This window comes from Aspergillus caelatus (assembly GCF_009193585.1).
Source record: "Aspergillus caelatus strain CBS 763.97 unplaced genomic scaffold BDV27scaffold_15, whole genome shotgun sequence".
NCBI classification, from domain to species: domain Eukaryota; kingdom Fungi; phylum Ascomycota; class Eurotiomycetes; order Eurotiales; family Aspergillaceae; genus Aspergillus; species Aspergillus caelatus.
Window position 1 is genome coordinate 128,427 of NW_022475278.1, and position 17,772 is coordinate 146,198.

General features: G+C 48.0%; 4 protein-coding genes across 4 annotated transcripts; 3 read left to right on the forward strand and 1 right to left on the reverse strand.

The window, feature by feature from the left end:
• The first annotated feature begins 296 nt into the window (after positions 1-296).
• Positions 297-5,389, forward strand: BDV27DRAFT_121356 (GAS2 domain protein). The gene has a single exon (XM_032065349.1). It carries the CDS (start codon positions 787-789, stop codon positions 4,759-4,761), a length of 3,975 nt encoding a protein of 1,324 aa, XP_031932183.1. The 5' UTR covers positions 297-786; the 3' UTR covers positions 4,762-5,389.
• A 13-nt stretch (positions 5,390-5,402) lies between these two features.
• On the reverse strand, positions 5,403-8,444 carry BDV27DRAFT_20773 (GTPase-activating protein GYP7). The gene is made up of 5 exons (XM_032076017.1): positions 8,162-8,444; positions 6,707-8,087; positions 6,382-6,644; positions 6,010-6,328; positions 5,403-5,956 (listed from the first exon to the last, which is right to left on the reverse strand). Exons 1-5 carry the CDS (start codon positions 8,315-8,317, stop codon positions 5,601-5,603), a joined length of 2,475 nt encoding a protein of 824 aa, XP_031932184.1. The 5' UTR covers positions 8,318-8,444; the 3' UTR covers positions 5,403-5,600.
• A 1,782-nt stretch (positions 8,445-10,226) lies between these two features.
• BDV27DRAFT_166382 (aromatic ring-hydroxylating oxygenase subunit alpha) lies at positions 10,227-13,486 on the forward strand (the record flags this gene model as incomplete). Its single annotated transcript, XM_032074176.1, has 9 exons — positions 10,227-10,313; positions 10,367-10,519; positions 10,625-10,806; positions 10,863-11,278; positions 11,921-12,153; positions 12,216-12,687; positions 12,741-13,069; positions 13,255-13,372; positions 13,431-13,486. 9 exons carry the CDS (start codon positions 10,227-10,229, stop codon positions 13,484-13,486), a joined length of 2,046 nt encoding a protein of 681 aa, XP_031932185.1.
• A 460-nt stretch (positions 13,487-13,946) lies between these two features.
• Positions 13,947-15,262, forward strand: BDV27DRAFT_20814 (Mpv17/PMP22 family protein). Its single transcript, XM_032076018.1, has 3 exons — positions 13,947-14,347; positions 14,600-14,917; positions 14,986-15,262. The coding sequence occupies exons 1-3, from the start codon at positions 14,246-14,248 to the stop codon at positions 15,133-15,135; spliced, it is 570 nt and encodes a 189-aa protein (XP_031932186.1). The 5' UTR covers positions 13,947-14,245; the 3' UTR covers positions 15,136-15,262.
• Positions 15,263-17,772: the final 2,510 nt, after the last annotated feature.

Below are 17,772 nucleotides of genomic sequence, written 5' to 3' on the forward strand. Positions count from 1 at the left end.
AGATGAAGCTAAGATTCAGAATAAGACCGAAAATCAATAGTGGCAAGCGAAGATGTTGCTCCGTATTCCGTATAAATAGTAATAGTAAACATGGCCCCTTTTGGCAAAGCTGAAGGGGCTCCACTTTGTCCCGTTCGAGCTGAACGAATGCTTAACCACTTTCAACTTTCTCCTCATTCCAACTCACACTTGCAGCCACTTTTCTTCGAATCATCGTCATTCCCTTACTAGAGAGACAACTGGACCAGGTCTCTTCCTTCCCCCAGTTATCATCCCACATTCTTTTTTCTTTTTTTTTTTTTTTTCTTCTCAGCTTCCCCAACTGCGCCTTTCCGATCCTTTCCCTTCCTCCAGCCTTTCCGATTGTGATCTATCAATCCCCAAAGCTCACTTGTAAATCCTCCGTCTTTATCTGCCTCTCTTCCTCCCACATCTGGTCTTTCTTTTTTCTCTCTTCTCGCACTTGATCCTGCATCTTATCTTACTATTATTAATTACCGACACACTTATTTCCACTCATTTCTCATACAACAACGCCGACCGTCGCCTACCTGCCCAACCTTGACCTTAGCTCGGTATCTCCGGAACGCCCCTAAACAACCTCACATCCGCTGTCGCTTTGGGGTATTGCAAGTTCGCATCTCAGCATGCTTGCTTTTCAGCGGTACACACTCTTTCATATTTCCAAATCAGCTATTCCACCGCCGTCTCCCAAATCGCATCTCTTGATTCCGTCCTTCTCCGACCAACATCTGTGAGCTGTTCCGGTGGCCGTTCTCCTCCGACATGGCCACCAGTCGCAGCAATCCTATACCTCCACCCATCTCCCTTTCGACCACGAGCTTCGCCCCTCATGCCGTGCCGCCGACTCCATCGCCTAGTCGACCAGTAATTCCCAGCTACCAGTCCCTCGACCCGTTACTCGCAAACTTATCCCCTGAGTCCACCCTCGAAGCGCTTACCTCGACAGACGCAGTGCCGAAGAACGAACCCGCATATGATATCCTCTCCAAGAGCATATCCCAAGTCTCTGAGGCGGAGCGAGCTCTCGGAATCCGCGCGGCTGTTGCGGCACAGAATCTCAGCCTATGGTATAAAGAGGTACAAACGTGGGAATGGCCGAAACGCACGGATGCCCAACTGGGCCAAGGATTCATTCCGCCTTCTACCACGATATCCAATACTTCAGAGCCAGAATATTTGGGCAGCCTTCCTGCAGAAGTTGTAGCTAAACACGAGAAACGAATTGAGGAGATCCGTGATGGCATGGAAAGTCTAGGTGTCGACGAATTGAAAGAACACGTTCTGAACGCTCATATTCCTTCTCGGTCTCGCCCGTCGTCATCCAACAGCAATCTTTCCGGACCCCCTTCGTTCAGCTATGTGCAATTAAGTGATTTCACCGCCGTTATCACCGCCACCATTTTGCGCGCTCTTCCACTTCTCTCCCGCCTGAACAGCCTCCTTTCCACCTGGGATGTTCGTTTACTAGTCCTCCGTCAGGTACCAGGACTATTGTGGAGCCTACGTCTAGCCCAATCTGAATTGAATTCAGCCTTGGACTTGTTGAAGTCCTCCGAGCCCCCTAGCGAGCAGGATGCCTTGTATTCCAGATCAAACTATCATGCTAAACGTGCTGCGCTGGAGGTGACGGTTCTTTCGGCGGGACGACGGATGGACCGTATGCTTGACGCGCTAGAGGGCCGGGAAGACTCGCTGCCGGAGAATTGGATTGATGAATTAGAAGCCATCGAATCTGGTTTTGGTAACTGGGTCATGGACGCCGAGAAACAGACAGTTGAGAATGAATGGCGGCGCATGATGGCCAATAAACTGCAAAGCAAAGACCACCCACAAGTATCAAATCAACCAGCCCCTGTATCAGATGGACATAGAGCTCCCGAAGACCTTACCACCCACACCCCCGAGCCTTTCCCCCAAGCTGCACGTCCACCTTTGATGGAAACCATCGCTGAAGAACCCGGAAGCCCTACTGAGGACCGGAAATCCTTCGAGGCTATTCTTGATCAATCCGTCACTACCTCTCAAGGGATTGAACAAGCTCCCACTCTTGGCTCCGGTACACCGTCCTCTCTTGATGGCACAGAAGTGGCCAACGATAACTCTGAAGCTAGCCGAACCCTCCAAGAGGCCGAGGCTGTAATTGAACCGATCGTTACCCTGGAGAGAAGTACCACGGACGCCATGGTACTCGATGCATCGCCTGTTAGCGAGAAAGAAAATGCTAATGCGAACCCGGTCCATGCCCAGCAAACCTCCTTAGAATCAGCGTGCACTGCCACCGCAGCCAAGGACGTACCTTCCTCTAATCTTAACCGGGAGGAAGTAACGTTTCCCGAAGATATCCTGCAGAGAAAGACGGAACCTATGTGTGGACTCCAAAAAGCAGCAGAAGATCCTTTTGTTGCCCACAGCGAGGAGATGGGACAGGCAGAACAACCGTCTCAGTCTAGAGACCTTCCTGGGAATGCCGCCTCTCCCGACGCAGATAGTTCCCCAGCTAGTCCAAGTTCGCGAGCAGAAACTGGGAGTGTCATAATACAGAGACCCATGGGTGTAGTAGATTCTCCAAAACTGGAAGAAACGGTAGAGTCGCATGGTAGCGAAACGTCGATAGTCTCAACTACCTCCCAATCCATCATTGAGGTCTCTGGTGGTCAGCTACGGTCTGCATCAGCTGAAGAAGCAACAACAACTTTGCCTAGCGTCACCGTTGAGCCCGCACCCACTGATATTGCTGCCTCGATAGCGGTTAATCGAGATAGCTCACTTTCTTCTCGAACCAGCAGCCCTTCGTCGCCGGTGTCTTCTAGGCCACCCCCCTCGTTGACAAATGACAAAGACACTGCAGCTCCATCTCCAAGGCAACCTTTGGATAGCCCAATTAAACTGTCCAAAACCAGACCGGGACGTTTGGATGCGGAGGAAACCATGACCTCTCGTGGTCGACGAGTATCGGGCGCCTCAGAAGATTCTTCGGATTATCCATCACTCGTATCCAGCCCGGACATCCGAGGATTGCATACCGTTTCTTCGAACGGAACACCGAAGCTTATTGAGACTCCTCCATTGTTCCAGACAGACTATCGGCATTCTCGCCCCATACCGACTAATAGCGATCATACATTGCGAGAAGACCGCTTGCTTCGCTTAGACAGCGAAAAGTCTCCGCCAACATCCTTGAAACACAACCGGGCTCTTAGCCTTCCACTACAACGATTTATCAATGAACGATTGGATCTGGACTACGAGGATGGGTCAAACACCGATCTGACCATTCCAACCATTGACAAGAAAGTCACGGATTCTCCCGTGAGATCGAGTTCCCATAATGATCGCCTGTGTCCATTGTCGCATTCGAGCAAACAGCGTCACTCCGCCCCGTTCACTGGTATTCGACGTGCTGTTGGTCGGCGCTCTGAACTTTCTCGGGAAGACCACACATCTTCAGGGCGTGACGGCGTTACACAGAGACAGCCCAAGGCTTGGGAGCGCAATAAGAATACCTCCGTGCGAAATCCAGCACATAAAGCTCCGCCTTCCCAACCACCCGTCCTTTCAACAGCCACCCGTGCCAGAAAGCAGCTGACTGCACACCCTAGCCTTGAAAGCATTGGGGCGTACAAGTCTACGCCTCGTATATCTGGAGAGACATTGACCGGCACAGCGAATGAGAAGACTGGCTCCCGGCCGTCGACTCCAGGTAGCCAGATAAAAAGGTCAAGGGATCATCTGGACGAGAAAATTAGCTCTATCCTTACTACCCTCCCGACCCGTATCCACTTTGGAGACCGTGAGGCTGATGCTTCATCTGTGATATCGTCTTTGCCATTGAACGCTAGGGAGCGGTTCCGCTCTATATCCCCACAAGGGTCAGTGTCACGCAGCGGCACGCCCACTCCATCGCTTACTCTCACTCCTGCTGTTTCTCGTAGGAGATATTCTCATGCTCCAGAGGAAAGCTCCGTGAAACTATACCACCTGCACCAAGGTGGTAAAACCGTTCCCACCAAGCTTTTCGTCCGTTCCGTGGGAGAAAATGGTGAGCGCGTGATGGTACGTGTTGGTGGTGGTTGGGCAGATTTGGCCGAATATCTGAGGGAGTATGTTATCCATCATGGGCGACGACACGTTTCGGACACGCCTCGTGTTGAAGTCGAAGGATTGTCATCTCGTGAAACGACGCCAACTTACACGCCACCGGGGAGCAGGCTTCCTAGGTCTGGCAATGGACGATGCACGCCGTCCCGACCCCATTCTGTTATCAGTAATCGACCATCGTCCTCACTGGCTGTCCGCAAAACGAGACGGGCCTCGAATGTATCTGATATGACCGATCTCAGAGCAGCAAGCACAATCGAGACACTAAACTTATCGTCATCCCCTATGTCAACCGTCTCCTCGCGTAGACGGCTCTCGACTTCTTCCAATACCTCTTTCGGTGCGGCTTCAACCATGAGCGACGCTCGATATGGATCTATTCCTCTTGGTTTGGCGGGACCTAAGCCACGGTCTCGGCACGCCCCTATGAGCGCAGAAAGTGAAGCGTGGGTGGAAGATGTCCTGGGTCAAGCACGGAGAAGCTCGTCTCTAAGGCCTTTCACATTTGGCCTATCCCCTCCCGAGCAAGATCATGCTGCTGGTAAAGTTCCCACTTTACCCAAATCTAGAAGCATCAGTGATATTGGCAAAGTTGGCTCGAGCAAGCGAGTTGTCCTCCGCGGGCTTGGTAGCCGGTAATCTGGATCCATCGATGCATTGCCCTCTTTGATTATTACCTCACCTCCAGCATTTATCCCCCTCCTAAAATCTCCCTTCTTATTTATTTTGGTCTACTAGCACTGGCGTTTGCCGTTTATTCGGGTTTTTTTTCTATCAGAGGACGGTTTTAAGAAAAGTATCAGGCATTTGCATTGTCGGTGTTTTTTTTTTTTTTCTTTCCGGCATTTTCAGAGGGGTTCTGTTTGAATTTGGTTTCCTCTTTGCCATTTCCCATTCTTTTTGACAGACATTTAGATGGCATCATTCATCTTTGGCATATTTGCATTCAAGCAAGCGTTTCGGCTTCTGTTTGTGTCTCTTGTCGTCTGTTTATTGGTTTTTCAATTCTTTTGCACATATCTAGATACCCTCATATACGGTTCCTACCTTCTTCTATGGCCGCTTTTATGTTTATATTTTTAGAAGAAGAGTACATAGGGGATTCAAGAATTTATTAAACATTGAGAAATCACATAGTCACCAGTCAATTCACACCGCTACTCTTTCTATAATCTCACCCTTCCGAGTTGAGAGCCTCATGCTGGCTAGATCCATTGCTTCGAAGAATTCGCCTTTAGAACTGTTACGACAATAAAAAAAAAAAAAACGCTACTACGAACGCCACCAATCCAGACCGACCACAACCAGCTATCGAGCAATAAACCATAATCCATAAGACCCGATCAATACGGGTCTAAGTGCAAAACAAGCCAAGTCTTTGAGCAAGAATGATCATACCGAGACTTATCGTAAAAGAACATGATAACTGAGCTATAATCCACCCATCAAAGTTTCTTCCGTACAATGCAAAAGCTTTTTCAGGATGAATCTTGTACGTGTTCACGCTGTTCAGAGGACTGTCGCTTCCAGGGGATATCTTTACTAAATAGCTCTCTTAATTCGGGTGAAATTACTTTAGGTTCGCTGTTGTCATCTGGTGGAGCGCTCGGTCCGGAGCTGGTGCCGCTGCTGAACCCGGTGCTTGGAGGTCTTTGTGGCGACTTGCCTTTGTCTGCGTCGGAAGAGGATTGGATGGGTTTTCGTTGGTGAGCGGAAGGGGCGGGGAAGTTGTTTTTCTTGTCTATTGCTTGAACGGCTCGTTCGAAGCGACGGAATAGGGATTCGGCGCGGGTGAGGATTGGAATGAGTTCCATGGTGTTGGAGAGTTCATTAACTGTAGATATTAGCTTAATAGGGTTTCAGATTCAGAAAATGGGGAGTACTCACTGTATTTCAGGACTTCATCAAAATGCTTCAAGTGGTCCATAATGACATCTCTGTGCTTCTCTAGGATTGCCAAAGCGATGAAAAGATGGAAGCTGCTGGATAGATAGTCGGTCCACAATGTCTCCCAAAGGCGCAAAACATCCACCCATTCGAATTCACGCTTGTACCATACAAGGAGCATACGGAAGAAGAAGAAAAAGTTTGTGCTGTCGGCAGACTGGAGGTGGAGGTATAGTTGAGGATCCATGAGTTGTACAAGATGATCTAAAGTCAGAAGTTGGGCACGCATGCCAGACTGGTCGCGAAGAAAGTTGCGTTCCTGTTGGATCAGGTATTAGCTGAAGGTTGTTAATGAGAGGGGGTAATCGTTACCATTCGGTCCATGAAGCCAACAAATGCCCAAAAGGCGACTGCATCATCCTGCATGACTGCATATATCGGTGCTAACAGGTCGCTCATTCCTTGGACATAGCCCAAGTCAGGGTTATATTCGTTATACGTCAACAACATGTCTTTCATCTGCTCTAGGTGGACATTCGTCCCTGTGTCTGCAAATGGCGAGTCAGGGTCCGGATGAGGAATATCTTCCCCAGCAAAGAGAGGAATTGTGCGGTCTGTACGATGTACATCCTTTTCTGTAATTGGTGGAATTTATTTAGTAACGGAGACGGTATAACAGTATGTAGAAGAGACATACCGATGCGGTTTCTCTGCTCTTTCCACCACTCATGCTGCTCCTCGGTGGACTGTCCCTCGACCATCGTCTCCCACCAGGCACCCTTTAACCGAATGTACTCATCCCGTTTAGAATTCATCAAAGCCTGACGTTCGTCACGGGAGCTGTCCCATGGATATACGCCGAGAAGGAAAAGCCAAGCTAACTTTCTGACACCGTCGTTCGGATCGAGACCCCCATGGAATATTCTCTCTTTTACCTCTTCAACAGTAACCTGCAATCTGCCCGTGGTCGGGTCAAAGAATCCCTCCCATTCTATTAAAGTAACTGTCTTGCGCCGTTCGTGGATGGACATGGTTCCCGTTTCGAGTTCGAGAATTTCGAAATCACCCACGGAGCTGTTTTCCATCTCCAGGACATCCCGTGCAGTCCATATCCGCTGGTTCCTCTCGCGTTCGCTCTGTTCAGATATGCTCATAGCCCATCGAGCAAGATATAACCTGGCACTATCAAACTCATCCTGTAAGGTTTGGATCTCCGGTGTCTTCATCAGTCGACGGACTTGCGGAGGAATTCGCGGGTTTTCGGCTATCTCATTCGCTGTCCGCCTTGTAAAGGTCGTGATCTTGCTCAGCTGCTCAAGCACCTTCCATCTAGTCTCCTTAATCGCTTTCATAAAAGGATCCATTCCCGCATCCCGCTGTCCGCTGCTACCTTGCGCGGATGGCCCAGAGGGTTGGTCCTGGGCTCTGCTTACTGTTCCATCGGCTGTCAACGGCCGCCCAAATGATATGCGATCTTCTTCGGATGGGTTGATCAGATATATGCTATTATCAACGGCTGAGCGCTGCACCTCCACATACTTCCGAAGCCACCTTAGGACCTCATCGCCACCCCAGAACAGACTGCCATCCTCGCCGAAGGGATCAAATGATTCCTGAGTCCTCTTCCTCTTTTGTAGGATGGTCGATTCGCATTCGCTATCATGGAAAAACAGGGCAGGAAAGCTATCACCTGCACGCGTATTGATCACAAGGCTTCCAAACCACCATCCGATGCTCGGAGGTCGCACAAGCAATGAATAGACCTCTGAGAGTGGTACGGCAAAGGCATAGAGCCCTATTGGGTCTTTATGGGTGGTGGTTGTTGGTAGAGGGGGTACCAAATATCTCTGTCGCGGGGGGGAGGAGTCGCCCGCAAGATCGACTTTGACATAGGTGTTATAGGCGTCGCCTAGCGAGGATTCCGGGACCCAGGCAAGGAGGTAAGATGATAGCTCGGCCTTTCTTGAACCGTTGGCCGATGCGATCGCATTCGAAGCACCATGAGCCGGCTTTTGTTGAATAAGGGCGATGAACCCAGGGATATTATCTTTGGAGGAAGGGGTGGGGTGAACGTAGACCTGCAATGCTCGGTATAGTTCGGAACCGTCAGTGATTGATTGATATTGAGTAGAACTCTTTTCAGTGGTCTAACCTTGCTTTTTGAAAAGAGCAATTTGACTCCTCTCCCAGTTGTTGCATGTGAGATGGTGTTATAATCGTCCTCCTCGTCGTCGCTGACGTCGTAGTAAGAAGCCGTGGGCGACGGCGGCGAAGGTGGCGGAGTGTACTGAACTCCCTTACGTGCCATTTTTCTCGTTGCGTCTTTATTTTAAGACCGCAGATAGATGATATATTTGTTTGAATGACTCAGGAAGGGCAGTTCATACTTCTCCGTGATTTGACTTAGTTATTTGTTGTATGGAAAATCCCCCGTTTGGTAGGTGAATTGCGGGGAGAAATGAAGAAAGGCGCAAACGTCACGAAACCAATGGAGATCCACCTGATCACGGCTGCATGTGATTAAATCTCCACCCATGAAACTGCCAATGGTTTTTGTGTTATATGTCAAGATCAACTCACTGCTTGAGAGTATACGTTCTCTTTCTTTTCCCCTTCTTCTCCTGCTGTAAGAAAAAAAAAAAAAGTGTATGTTCAGCAGGATAACAGACAAGGTATGTGGCATGTGGCTCATTCCGTAGATAATATTTATACTAATCGATAACGGTCAGCATCGCCACAATCAAAATGACTGCTGCCTGGCTAAAAATCCTCGACTCAGGAAGAATATTAATCCTCCTTTTTGTTTGGTCTTGAAAGACCCGAGCAGAAAGAGATACGTCTCACGAACTCAGGATACGGTGTTGGGGCTATCGTTGGCTCTTGACCACTGGTTAAAGGGATTATTAGTATGGGTGGGATGAACTAGACCTTGTTCATACCATAGACTTCTGGAAACCCAGAATAGTACGTACAAGATGATCCAGTCGGCAACCCGGATTCAAGTTGGATAAACCCCCGAGTCCACTGCCCCACAGGTTGAACCCTTCATCCCGTAACCCGAACCAGCTCTTGGTTCTACTAATTCGGGCCGGGTCTGGTTTCCCTAAGCTACTAAGTTACTCGACTTATAATATCAGGGAAACACGGGTTCTCAATTGTCTGAATGGATTATTACTCGCGTTTTGCGTCCGATACTTATGTAGGTCACTGTGATGCGCATTAGGACGAAGTTGAGGTTCATGTACTAGTCGTGTAGAAATAGATAGGAATTTGACTATCTCTGTGTTTAGTCTATGACTCGTCAAAAAGAAACAGATGATCGCTCAAACCGTACAAGCGAACTAGACTATGAACATGCTTGATACACGGCTTCTCCTCTTATGAAGCTTATAAGATATGGTCGATACTTTCTATAAGTACCCAAAGCTCGGAGGATAAACGGTTTGCACTTGTACCAATTATATCGATAGGCATTGAGTTCCCATCATTCCGGGTTCAAAAGTACATGCAGGTATACGAGTGTCGCCAACACCCGAATGGGAAGGACCTCATAGGTCCGATGTTACAGACAGATCGTCTGGTCAAATCATTCATCATTGGTCACTCACTGAACTATTAGGTAAGGATCAGATCCTACCAAGATACCAGGTGACCACTACGTTTGAGTAGGCATTGATGATGATTTCAGATTGGTAACACATTACTATTGCTTCGATGCTGTTTAGTAGAGATATCGGCTCAGTCTCACCGACTAGTTCAAATGATATTCGGTAGTGTTGGTACATATCATAGCTTTGAACACCAACCCATCTTATACAGTGAACTAAGAGACCTGCCCATTGACGCGGACTGCAGTACTCGACTACGACCTGAGTCAAATACTATCGGAGAATTATATACCTAATAGGACTTCAAAGGGAATGTATCTTGGAGTTAGCCACCTCCTCGAGATTTGTAAGTTCCCGATCAAGCCGTATACTTGTAGGAGTCCAACACACAATGGAACCACGGCCGCGGGACCCTATCCGGATCCCATAGCCCGTTCAGGAAACGATACGCCTGTCCAATTGAATAGCAAAATGATGTACTTCGGTGTAGATCGAGAAGTCACACTGCCACAAATAGAAGAATATATAAGGTAACGGATAACTACGGCTCCCGCTTTACAAGGACAGCTGTTCTCCTTATTACATGCACTAACATCGAAACTGTGCAAAATGACCGAACTTGCACGCACGCTGCCAGCTTCCTGGTACTGCAGCCTTCCGCTCTACCAACTGGAGCGAAGAGCTGTTTTCATGAAGGTATGCTATTGAGTCTTGGTCAGGTGATGTTTGAAAGTGGCTAATAGACTTAGTCTTGGTATCTCCTTGGACCTGTGACGAAGTTCCAGAAAGTCGGGGAAAAGATCGAGTATGAGATTGCACAACAGCCAATCTTGGCCTTTAGAGCCTCCGGCAGTTCTTCTTTACCTGAACCAGGCGAGTTCCATGTAATCTGTGCGAAAACAGTACGTCTTGTGTCCCCTGCTTTTTATATACACACCTACGAAAGTAGACAAGAAATTTCTGGTGTCTGTAACATCTTATGGAATGTGTCGGTCTGACAATAACAGGGGAACCCGCTGCGGTACCATATCACTCCAACCGGCCTCATCTTCACGACCCTCTCAGATGAAGCGCCTAGCTTTCATGAGTATTTCCCGGACCTGGAGCCATTGTTGGAGAGAGTAGACTTTACCAAACTACCCTACAGGCACAGTATCAAATATGAAGGACGATTCAACTGGAAGACTATGTACTAACCCTGCTAGTGCATATTGAGTGGATCTGTGCTTATATCGTAAATCACAGGGTCGACGGATACCAAGAATGCCTTCATTGCCAATACACTCATCCATCGTTTTCCGTCTACTATCCGCCGACCTTCTACACCGTTCACAATCACCAAAACTTTTCGCAACACATTGCAGATCCTAATAAGCCAGATGATGGGCTGTTTCTCTATTTCTTCCCGAACTGTACATTGAACGTGTATGGTGGAGGGATGTCTTCGTTCCGGGTTTGCCCAACAGAAGACCCAAATATCACCCGAATGGAATTCGACTACTACCACATGGAATCCGGCGAGAAGTTCAAAGAGTACTTCAAGTTCGTCCGTCAGGTGGCTATGGAGGACTATGAACTCTGCGAGAAGGCCCAGGATAACCTTGGGAGGGGGGTGTATAGTGAAGGGATTCTGAATCCTGAGAAAGAGAATGGTGTTTCCTGTGAGTACAACAGATTTCGAAGCTTCTAACCCCGCCGCTAATGCCTGCCAGTCTACCAAGACCGAGTATTTGAGTTGGTGTGCCAGCAACATGCTGCAGATCAGTTAGCGGAGGAGAGTGTCACTTCGGTGACAGAAGAACAAGGCAAGGGATTGGAGGGAATCCCGGCCGCCGCATGAGAATAGCAAGCTGCAGGGGGGGCTCATTCTGGTAATAGTGTGCTTTTGATAACTTGGATTATCCCTTGTTGCTAAAGCCAAAGCTCTACGGTGGAATCTATTGGTAGTTATACTTAATTGAAAACCGGAAAGTTTGAAATACCATGTAACCCTCAACGTTCAGAAACAGAAATCCATACATTAACTGAGATCATATGTAGCATTCAGTGAACCTGTTACTTCAAATACCCTGGAAAATTCATCCTAATCTGGCAAACTTATGAGCGGTCAACACGATTTGCTGGCTAACCTCGGAGGATGTGATAACAGATATGCAGGCATATGCGGAGGTGAAAGCCAAAGATCATCGAGCCCTTTTATAGAAATCCCCCAGTCTCTGGAAGGCCTGGGGACAGACATTCTTTCAGAAGGCTTACAGAAATTAAAACGGGAATCATCATGGAAGCCTCCATCTTCCCGACAGCACCCACATTGCTTGCACTGCTAGCTGGGATTGCTTTCCTATATCGGTTCTGGCCATATAGATCAACTCCAACCCCTAAGCTATTGAATCCTGAGAAATCCGCGACCCTTGGTACAATTCCAGATGTCACGGAAGAGGAGAATCGTGGAGTCTTCAAAGAATCAGATTTCCCAGCAGGCTGGTGGGTGAGCAAGGATGTTTTCGAGCTCGAAAAGCGTGCAATCTTTAGTAAGGCAAGTGAAATATATCATTAAACCCCTGCATTGAAGGATGTTCTATCTAATCTAACAGTTAGACCTGGCTGTGTCTCTCTCATCGCAATCGCTTTGCGAAGGTTGGTGACTACCAGTCCTTCGAGGTGGCTGGGTTTCCCATTTTCCTGATCTTAGGAAAAGACGGGAAGGTTAGAGCTTTCCACAACGTCTGTCGTCATAGAGCGTACACAGTCACGAAGAAAGAATGTGGATCCTCTGCGGTGCTTGGTTGTCGATATCATGGCTGGAGTTATAACACCTACGGCGAACTTACCAAGGCTCCTCATTTCGATGATATTCCAGGCTTTGACAGATCACAGAACAGCCTCTTCGCCATTCATACGGTTACGAACGGACTTGGGTTTATCTTCGTTAACCTTGAGGCTAGTCCAAGAATCCCGTCGGCCGACACAAGCCTTTTGGATGCCTTTGCGAGCAACAATAGACTGGACTCTCAGTCCATATGGGTAGCAGGGCAAACCATCAAGGCAGATTTCAATTGGAAAATGACCTGTGAGTTGATTGACTGCTCCTTCTATTTGGTCTGGTGTCTCACTCCCTAGCAGTCAGGCAGCAGCAATTGATCGACTTCCTCAGGCTAGAGAATGAGATTGAGCAGAAGAGCAATATACCCCAAGTGACCAGTATTTTGAACTATGTTCGGGCGAAATCAGAGCACTTTTCGCTCTTCCCCTTTACCTCTTTCTACTCAATGAAGAGGACTGGATGGTGGTGTGCGCTGAGCTTCTTACCAGTATCTGAACAGAAGACGGCAATCCGATACGACCTGTACTGCTCAAAGATTGATAGTTCTCGTTCACAGGTAGCTGCGGATAAACTGGCCGAACTTTTGGAGGAGAAAGCCCGGGAACTAGAAACAGAGTACCAAGAGTACGTTTTGGGATAGAGCGTTAGCATCAAACACGAACTGACTACTGACCGGGTCTGAAGGTCATTCGTATCTGCGCCCCCAAGCCTTCACAGTGAAGAGATAGGTAATATTCTTTCCTGTTCTTCTTCCTCGAGGCTTTTGTGTTCTCCATGAGCGCTGAGACAGTTCCGCCTTGAGTAGATTTTCAGAAGAATATTCTCGACTGCCTCGAAGCTCATATCAAGCTGGAAAAAGCGCAGGGGGTCGAAGTATTTCCAGCGATGAGAAAGCCAAGGGAGAATTCCAGGTTTCAGCAAGCTGAACAACGTTAGTACTATCTCAGTCGTATAAGCGTACGTTCCGAGTGTGCTGATAATTTTGGCAGTCTGCAAGGAGCTCGACTGTAAGAGCGAGCTCATAGGAAAAGATCTCGCATGGTGACCACGCAGATGGTTCGAATTTCCTTTTGTTCTGGTTGATTGGTTTTCCCTTGTTCGCGTTCGCATTTTCCCTCTCAGCCTGGATAGACGTATAGCGTACTTACCGAACGTGTCGGTGGAATCTTGGCACCGATGTTGCAATCTGGTCAATAGAGAGCTCATTAATTAATAAATTCCAGTCGTCTCAGATTCACACCTTGCTTCATATTCTTACCAAGTTGGACAGGAAGGAAGCAGATTCTCGAGGAAACCCTCGGTGGATCGTACCGGTCGGATTCACCATCGAATCATATTGATCGAGCGTGTAAACCTTCCCCTTTCTCACAATTGACCATTTGCACCGTTAAATCGATCAACGCCCGCCCCAACTCCACACTCCCCAGCGCATCGGACCGCACAGGGCGGCAACCCTCGTATTCTTAAATATCTTGGGGGGGTGCCTCTGCAGAATTGGCAGTCGAAGATCAATACGTACTTTCGCTCTTTCCCTCCCCCCCTCCTTTTGAATTCGAGTTTCCTGGCCCGAACATCCAGGTTTCTGTTGTTGACGTTATCGAGCCAATCAGATCGCCAAACAGGGGTAAGGCTGTGTTCTGCACCCGTTTCGGCAATTCGTATTTAGCGTACGTTCGCTTTGAGGTTTAACGGCGATGATCGATCATGGCGGAGTTTACGAGTGGGAATCCGGCTAACTTTCGTATTTACAAGGCAGGCAGTTAGTTGACTTTTTGGGACGTGCACTTGTCACTGAACGTCTGTCATGATGGCGCTCCCTCCCATCGCGAAGGCCACTCTACAAGCTGCGCTGATCAATGCCGGGTCAAATATACTGGCACAGAGCATTCAGTCATATAGAGATGAGGTAAGTAGTAGTATCCATGATGGATGCATGTAACATGGGGGCGGGGGCAATGTGTACTAAGGCACATCTTTTCGCAAATTGGCCCCCAACCCTCCACTGATTAATTCATGCATGCTGCTAGTAAGGAAAAATTAATTGGGCTGACGGCTTGATTCGCTAATCGGCGCCATGGTCGGAGTTATATGCATTGAATGATTATGCATCAGCACTCTCTCCATGATGGGCGCCGGATAGCTTCAAACACCTCCATAGAAACCGTTCGAACTGGATCTGCAAACGCTGTTTCAATTCACAACATGTGCCTTTGTGATGTCCCCCATGACCTTCCTATGGTTGGAGGGTCTGGAATCGGCACTTCCAGGCCAGACTAGCGAGGAGCCTACCGCCACCAAGTCAAAGACCGAAAAGGCGGACCAGCCCAAACAAAAGAAGTTAAATGTGAAGAACACGGTGGCAAAGATCGTGATCGACCAGGTCGTCGGTGGCGCCTGGGCTACCGTCCTTTTCAGTCTGACCATGGGACTGTTGCGCGGGCAGGAATATGATGTTCTGGTGGACCAGATTCGCAATGTCCGTACATCCGAAATCACTCATGGCTTGATTGGGACATTGCTTGCTGACTTGTGCTGGTTTAATAGGATTTCTGGCCCCTCCTGATCGCGGGATTCAAGCTATGGCCATTGGTCTCCATCCTGAATTTTACTGTTGTCCCAGCTGACAAGAGACTGTTGGTTGGTAGTATATTCGGTGTCGTCTGGGCTGTTTACTTGAGCTTGATGTCCGGGTAATTGGGCGACGGCGCTGGGACGCTTTGCCGTGAGACCCGACGCATTAGGTATTGGATCCGAATATACTAGTCCTTAGGCGAAGTGGTATCTACTATTGGAAAATGGCTGGGATGACCAGATAATAAATGTGTTGGTGGAAACCCAGTCGAGACTAAAGAACTGGGGCAGGAAAGACGTAATAGTGTAAAGGGGCCGAGCGGGGTTGATGATGATCATGATGGAATAGCGACAAAAACTGCTGTATCGTCGGCAGCTCACCGAAATGAAACAGAATCGACTACTCCGTAGTTTGAGCGAAAATGCCACGTTTTTTTTTTTTTTTTTTTTTTTGCCCCAAACACTAGTATCTCATTACGAGTGAGCCAGTCAGACAGGGAAGAAAGACATGTCTCTGGAGAGAAACTTAACTTCCAACCAAACAAAGAAACAAAAAGAAAAGGAAACGGCAAGGTAGTTTGGACGGTGAGGATCATGAATTATCTCACCCCACATGAAACAGCCTCGATCGAGCGGGCCCTGACATGTACCATCATCAATAGCGCTGCCGTACAACTTGATATGTGAACACATACCGGAGCGGGACATAACTCCCGAGTCAGCCTACGAGGCACTGCTCCCGTTGATGGATAGATAGAGGTCCATATAGTTACAAGCTCCGTATTGAGTAAGCAGGTCAGCAATGGCTCCGAACATTACTCGGGAAAATTAGAATTTGCGGGTTGGAATGGAACGGGTGGGCAAGGCGTAAAACAAAGAACGAGCCGGGCTGATCTTTATCCACATTCTACTTATTTGTTTTATCAGATGTGTTGAGAGGCTTGGGGCTTGCCCATAAACCTGTTGTGGACTGGGTGAAGGCAGGTTGAGCGGGAAGTCGCAAATGGCCAAGAGTTTGACACTCAATAGTCGTCGTCTAAAAGTAGTACAATAAAATGTTTAATTACTGTACAGCATGAATGGCCTAGGGCATGAATATTGGACGCGAATTCCCAGCGTAAGCTGCATGAGAAAGGGCCGGAGGAAAGACCCCGGTCAAATTTACAGATTACCACTATTCTGTATTCTGGACGAGGTTACGCTACTCTCACCCTAGAGGCTCATAAGAAAGAAAGGGAGAGAGAAAAAATAATAACATAAGAAACAACAAACGAGTTGCCTTTTTGGGAAAAATCCAGTGAACGAAAAAGAACGTTGTTCCCTTGCATGAGATTCAAAAGATTATTGGAGGCTGGAGTGAAGGTCACTGGCATTTGGGTCAGCAGGAGTAACACATGGTCATAAATGGTCAATACTCTTAAAATTGCACACATTACTGATAATTTAGAAAAAAGAGAGGAGGGCGGGGGGGAAGCAAAATTACTATTAACAGAAACATTATAAGAATAAATTAATTACTATTGCATGAAATGATAAGACTTTTCCCTGGGAAGTGTGAAGAAAACTGGATGGTGGTTGGCGTGGCACAGCCCCGGCGAGAGGATCAACAACCTACCCAAGGCAAACTTACTTTGTATCTTGATTTAGCACTGCTCTTTTTTGATACGAACTGGTATGCCGATCCATTTCCAGGTAACTTCCCCTCATGGTAAGAGAAGGAGAGGAGAGGAGAGGAGAGGAGGGGTTGTAGGAATTAGAAGCAATTACTCATAACCTTTGAAGAAGATATATTATGGCAAATGTTACTAAGTTTATCATCAAACAAAGAAAATTAATGTCTTCTTTTATAATCTTTTCTTTGGGCTTAAATGGGGGAGGGGGGAATAATCTCAGACCTCGAGGACTCGGAGTGAGACTGGAAATAGATCTTGTACGATACGTATACTGTAAGTATGTATGTACCGTAACCCGCTCGTGGGTGTGGGTTGTGGGTGTGTCACTCGTGACCCTCCGAAGGGAAAAAAAGACTAAAATCTCTCCGTGCATTAGCTTGAGTGGAACCAATTTAGTCCCTCCCCATTCACATTCCCCAAAATGTACATGGGCGTCAGCCCAGTGGCTCAAGTGTCATTCCAGGTACCCCCATAATTAGATCACATCATGTCCCTCTCTGCAGCGAGACGGTTGAACTGCATTCTCACAGAAATTACAAACCTATTGCAATTGTGGGCCATGGGGCACAGTTCTACCCAGACCCAGGCGATAAGACGCTATAGTGTGACATTCGATATAAGTTCGCATCACCTCATCTTTCTCATCTCTCCCCCAAAGTGTTCGTAACTCCCACCCTAGGGTCAATTTTTGTCCGTTTCCCCCCTCCCGCGAGCTCACCAGTTCGTTGGATCTACTCCTGAGCAACCGACGCTTCCACGACCAGGATCGTGCTAACCAATCCCAGCAGTCGATCCCCGTTGGTCTTTGTCTGCGTCTGTCACAGGGTTCTTCAAGGTCAATTAGCCATTGAAGCCCTGACAAAGAACCAGTGCGCGTGTGATTACCTGCATTGCATTTATCTCCGTTCATCTTCATCCCCTTCTGGGACCCTGGACGTTTTGCGACATCGATTTCAGGTGGTTGGGACATAGAAGGGGGATTCCTTTTGACCCGGGCTGGCCACAGACTGGCCTCACCACTTTTTGCAACGCCGGCAGAATCGCAACTGGTAAGATTGTCGTCATCTAGAACAACAAAGACGATTTC